This window comes from Anopheles stephensi, chromosome 2 (assembly GCF_013141755.1).
Source record: "Anopheles stephensi strain Indian chromosome 2, UCI_ANSTEP_V1.0, whole genome shotgun sequence".
NCBI classification, from domain to species: domain Eukaryota; kingdom Metazoa; phylum Arthropoda; class Insecta; order Diptera; family Culicidae; genus Anopheles; species Anopheles stephensi.
The window spans coordinates 45,400,609-45,405,746 of NC_050202.1; the positions used below are offsets into that span (position 1 = coordinate 45,400,609).

A 5,138-nucleotide genomic window follows, 5' to 3' on the forward strand; every position below is an offset into this window, starting at 1 on the left:
TGGAGCCGACGTGGTCTTGGAATAAATACGCGCTAATTACTGTGTTTGTACAAACACCGCATCAAATAGTGACTGAAGGAATGTTACAGCTCGTAAAGGACCACTTTAGTTTTATCAGTGTCTTAAGATAGTATGGTTTGCGTTTTCCACCATCAAGATTATTTTAATTACAAGATACAGTTTACCCTTGTTGATATGTCTCACAGGGGTTCAGCCTTTAACTGACCTAAAATAGACTGCATTCGCAATTTTAAACTTCAGTTTCTACTTACTACCATTTCTTCCATCATTTAGAAAACGATAATTAATCTGTGGAAACCCTTGACGAATCAAATAATTTAACAGAGGAAAAAAGTAAGACTCGCTGACCATGCTGAGATCACCATGGTCTGATATCTGATTTTACAGAAGAACAAGAAGGCACAATCAATCACACCACAAAGCACACAATTTCCGATGACATGTCACCCACACGAAACCACACAACACGTTATTAGCAAATGCAGTCTTTATATTTCGGGGTAAGATTAATCCACTTCCACTTTAAGGGAAACACATGGCACAAGAAATAATCGATCTAATTATTTTTCCTCGTTAAACAGCTCGTCGTCCAGGTTGCGGAAGATGGCAGCGAGCGCGTTACACTTGCTGTCATCGTTCGCCTCGTTGGTGACGATCTCGCACAGATGGTTCAGCAGGCAGTCCCCATCGCAACCGGCGGCCAGGAACGGATCGCCCCGCTTCACCTTCATCTCCCAGTAGCGGCGCAGATCGGTCGGGTTCGAGGCAAACCGGCGGACCAGCCCATCGAGCGAGGCAGGGCTCACGTTCGACAGCTGGAAGTCCCGGCTGAACGAGTACAGCTGCGTCCAGATGGGGCTACGGTTCGGGTTCTGGTTCGCTTCGGTCAGGTTGAAGTACCACGATTCAAAGTCCGTCACTTGCTGCGGAAGATCAGAACAGGGACACGCCAAAAATCACTCAAGGGAAACCATTCCCAACGAAGGCAATCGATATACTCACGTAAGTTTGCGGGTTGACGTAGTACACCACGTAGTTGGGGTTGTAGTTGCTGAACGGTACGGTACCGCCACCGTTGAAGCCAACGCTGATGGCATGCTGCGGGTTGGCCAGTGAGTAGAACACATTGAACTCATCGGCGTGCGTATGTCCGTGGAAGTGAGCCGTGATGACATCCCAGAAGCGATCCAGAATGCGACGATACTGACGAGCCCAGGTGCGATAGCTCGTTCCAGTACCGATCGGGATGTGGGCCAGGATGTGCACCTTCTCGCCAGCTGCTTCCGCCTGCAGGAGCGTATCGTGCACCCACTGAAGCTGTGCTTGAAGGTAGGTTGGATCGTACAGAATCCACCAGTTGAACGTGTACGCGTCGTTGTTGTTCATGCCGATGATACGGAACCCGGGACGGACCAGCGCGGTGTAGAAGCCACCCTGGCGGATAGTTTGCTGCGTGGCCGTTGGCAACCAGGTGGACCACTGGTCTGCGGAGAAATCGTACAACCAGCTGGCAGAAAAGTCGGTCCGATCGATGTAGCTCGGAGCGAACACGTTCGTGGGGTTATTCTCGTGATTGCCGAGCACGGAGTAAACAGGCTTACTGCCAAACACGTCCCGGAACAGCTGAAGAGTGCGAGTCATCGAGACGATATTGCCTGCGACAGTCGTCTCCCACACGCCATGATCGATAATGTCTCCGGTGTGGTATACGTACGCAGCATCCGGATGTTGGCGGGCAGCAGCACGGACAGCATCCTCAACCGCCTTCCAGGGAGAGTCACAATCCCGGTAGTCTCCCCACTCACCAGCGCCGTCAGCCGGATTGGATGGAATGCCTTGTCCCTCGCGGCAACAGCACGGCTCACCGCACACCGCGTTATATCCGGTACGATAGTGAGGATCGTAATGCACGTCCGTGATGTGGATGATCTTGATGTCACTGGCGCCACGGTTCGGCGAAGTCTTGGAGCCCGTAATTGGACGTCCTCCGGCTGGCACATTGATCGACCAGTTCAGGAAGGCTGGATCTTCCAGCACGCACGTTCCCGACTGGAAGATGATGCCACAGATGGTCTGCGCCGACAAGGACGGACGGTTGTCGATGATGTAGAGCAAGATGTCGATGTTCTTGTTGACAATCTTCACGCAGTTGGCCGGAGTTAGGATGTTAAGCGTTTCGCAGGTAGAAGCCGCCTGGGCCGCAATACGATCGCGATCCCAACCGAGCACACGACGGTAGGTGAGGTAGGTAGTGACCAAGGCACGGCAGGCCGTACATTCCGTGGTCAGGTACGGTAGAGGATGATTGTCCATCTCCATCCGGAACATGTCGGGCTGCTGGCGCATATGCTCGAACATCTCCTCCAGTCGCTCCGATCGCTCACCCGTCTCCACATACTTGGTATGTTCCACGTAGAACTCTTTCTCGAATGCCTCTGCACAGCGCACAGACCAGACACAGGCCAAACGAAAATATTGCGTTACTTGAGACTGTCCATCACAAGCTCCGTATCACGGGTGAACTTACCGTCAAACTTCTTCTGCTTCTCCACCAGTTTGGCGTAGTTGGCCGGTTTCACCTGGTAGCTGGCGATCGATCCGATCACCGCCGCCACTATCACCAACGAGGAAACGACCGCAACGCGTCCCATTCTGCCGATTGAGTGAGCTCTGCGCGTGACTGCTCTCGAGGGCCAGCTACACCTACTGACCTGAGCAATTCTCTCATGCCTCCACTATAGCTCGCACCCGTTTTTATATCAAACCTGTTCTGGAATGTATCGTATTTTGGGGGTTTGTTTTTTTTCGCCCATTCTTCTCCTTTCTGTACTTTTACCTCTTTTCGTCGCTTTCTTCCATCCGCTTCCCGTTACACCCCCTGTGCTCATTGCCAGTGTCCTCCGTTATCAACACGCAGCGTACGATTGTGTATTGTGTTGGAGCGGGATTGCCTTCTGTCCGCGTCAATACCGTTAGGCCATTAGCGCCCGGAACAGGCGCACCCTGTTCCCGCTGCTGCTGCTGCCGAGTCTGCTCGCCCTTACCTCCCCGAATTCCCTCGAAAACCCAGGAGGGGGCCAATGTTTAGCGACCCAGCTGGAAGCATTCTCGGTGGAGCTCGCTCGTATCGGCGAACTTTCATTTTCAAATGTCAGCGCTAGGTGTTGTAGCTGGTCGCGATGTACATTCGCTGATAGATCGACGATCGAGTCTATCACGCTGGAGCATCAGGGTCGAAGAGCGCAAAGTAATGAGTGCCAAAAATATCATGTAGCTCCAAAACACCAACCGTCACATCGCGCGTTGAACGAGCCCCCGTTCGAGCCCCATCGTACGATGCAGTCTCGGCTGACTGTTGGACGAGTTTGATAAACACTACCAACCACCGAAAACACGTGCTCACGGTGTGGCTTTCGGAAACGTGAACGTTCTGCATGAGTGATCCACAGCTGATAGGCGGTGTCGTACGACAGCGCCAACGTCATATCTGCGGGAACACGAAACATTGAAAGGTTTAACATTCGATACAGCCAAAGATATATGCCGTTATGATACGTGACAAGCGAACTTTGCTCCCGAGGTCCAACAGAGACACGTTCGCCAAATGTAAACAACAATACTCCGACACTTTTTGCGAATAAAATTAATGGAAACAAATGAAATTCAAGAAATTTATTGGATCGTCTTTTAATTTAATTAGTACTGTGCTTGGGGTTCTTCTGGTACCGGAAGCAAACGGTGCCAGTCTTTTGTACGGCAAGACCGAATGAAGAAACCCATCTGGACTCTAGCAGGAACTGACCGATCCGCTGTAGCAAAGGCCAACTATCTTTACTTTGGGGTTCCCCCATAGTGAGGACTGACTATCCAACTATGCGGTAACAATAAATCTCAGAGGTCATTAGGCTAAGCGAAGAAGAATAAGAAATTATAATTTCATGTTTATTAAAATACTCTTATAAAATATGTTTACAAGCTGATTTTTATGTATGGTATCTCTTGTACAGTGTTGGACAATAGAATAAGACCACCTAGCATTTTGACATTGTTAAAATTGAGGTTTTGGTGCCGATTTTTCACGAATTGATTAAGTTTTTTTCTTCTACACAATGTCTAGGATACTTTGGATGGTTGTTAGAAAATGTGATTAGACGACTTTGAGGTTAGGCTGGTGCACTGCTTCCATTGAAAGCTGTTTGTTACCCAACAAGAACCAACAGTTGGCTCTTATCATATTTTACGATCAAATGAGTGACTCCTTTGTCCCAGATTGTTCCTGCTGTTCAATTCGTTTCTATATTTGATTATAAGAATCCGGCATTTGTAATATCCTTCTTTGTCCTCATGCTTCAATTCATTTGTTTAGATTATATTTATTAATTAATATAGCGAATTGTTTGGAACTTCTTTGTTGTCCATTATCAGCTTCAGTTCGTCAGTCGCTCTTATCTAGTTGAATAGAAAATTGTAGTAGATCCTCGACTTGTACAATGAGTGTTGCAGCTTATTGGACAGCTGTGCGTACAGTTGTTATTTGTATGGACTACGTTTAGGCAAGTGACGCTGAGGAGCATGGCTAAGACTAAGCTTTAAAGTATGTTTCTGCCATATTACTCAACACTATAATATAAACTGAGCTCCAAAAACGGTGGTAAAAGTTCCTCATCCATCGTATTTTTATCCATTTATTAACCTGTTACAACAGATTGTTAATGGTTTATTTATTTATTTATATTTTTTGTATGACAGCTTGACGCCGTATTGTTGGATCTCACATGGTTTTAAGACTGATAATTTTATATTTATAGATATTACGATTGATTTCTTTTTAAGAAATAACCTAAAGCATGACTACTTTCAAAATTCGTTCGATATTATATTTTTATTTAGGTTGTAAGGCCAGCATTCCCACCATATAACCGGTGCCAGATTCCATTTGGAACGTTTCTCCATAATGATAACCTACCTATTTTACAGCTACGGAAAGCTAAAGCGAAGGAAAACCAAACACCAGCCCAAGACCGTGGCTATCGTCGCAACGAAGAAGCAGCCCTTATTGTTTCACCCTTTTCACAAATAATCTCGCGTTCCAAGGGATGCTGTAAAAATGTATCTCT

At 47.5% G+C, this 5,138-nt stretch overlaps 1 protein-coding gene across 1 annotated transcript; it reads right to left on the reverse strand.

Moving 5' to 3' along the window:
- Positions 1-490: 490 nt before the first annotated feature.
- LOC118506887 (sphingomyelin phosphodiesterase-like) lies at positions 491-2,749 on the reverse strand. Its single transcript, XM_036044651.1, has 3 exons — positions 2,549-2,749; positions 1,024-2,456; positions 491-944 (listed from the first exon to the last, which is right to left on the reverse strand). The coding sequence occupies exons 1-3, from the start codon at positions 2,670-2,672 to the stop codon at positions 582-584; spliced, it is 1,920 nt and encodes a 639-aa protein (XP_035900544.1). The 5' UTR covers positions 2,673-2,749; the 3' UTR covers positions 491-581.
- Positions 2,750-5,138: the final 2,389 nt, after the last annotated feature.

Bases quoted from the DNA above. Each gene is read 5' to 3' on its own strand.
- LOC118506887 (XM_036044651.1), bottom strand. From the start codon at position 2,672: ATGGGACGCGTTGCGGTCGTTTCCTCGTTGGTGATAGTGGCGGCGGTG. The intron at 2,457-2,548 runs GTAAGTTCACCC...TGCGCTGTGCAG, and splicing joins GAAGCAGAAGAAGTTTGACG to AGGCATTCGAGAAAGAGTTC. The intron at 945-1,023 runs GTGAGTATATCG...GATCTTCCGCAG, and splicing joins ACGTCAACCCGCAAACTTAC to CAAGTGACGGACTTTGAATC.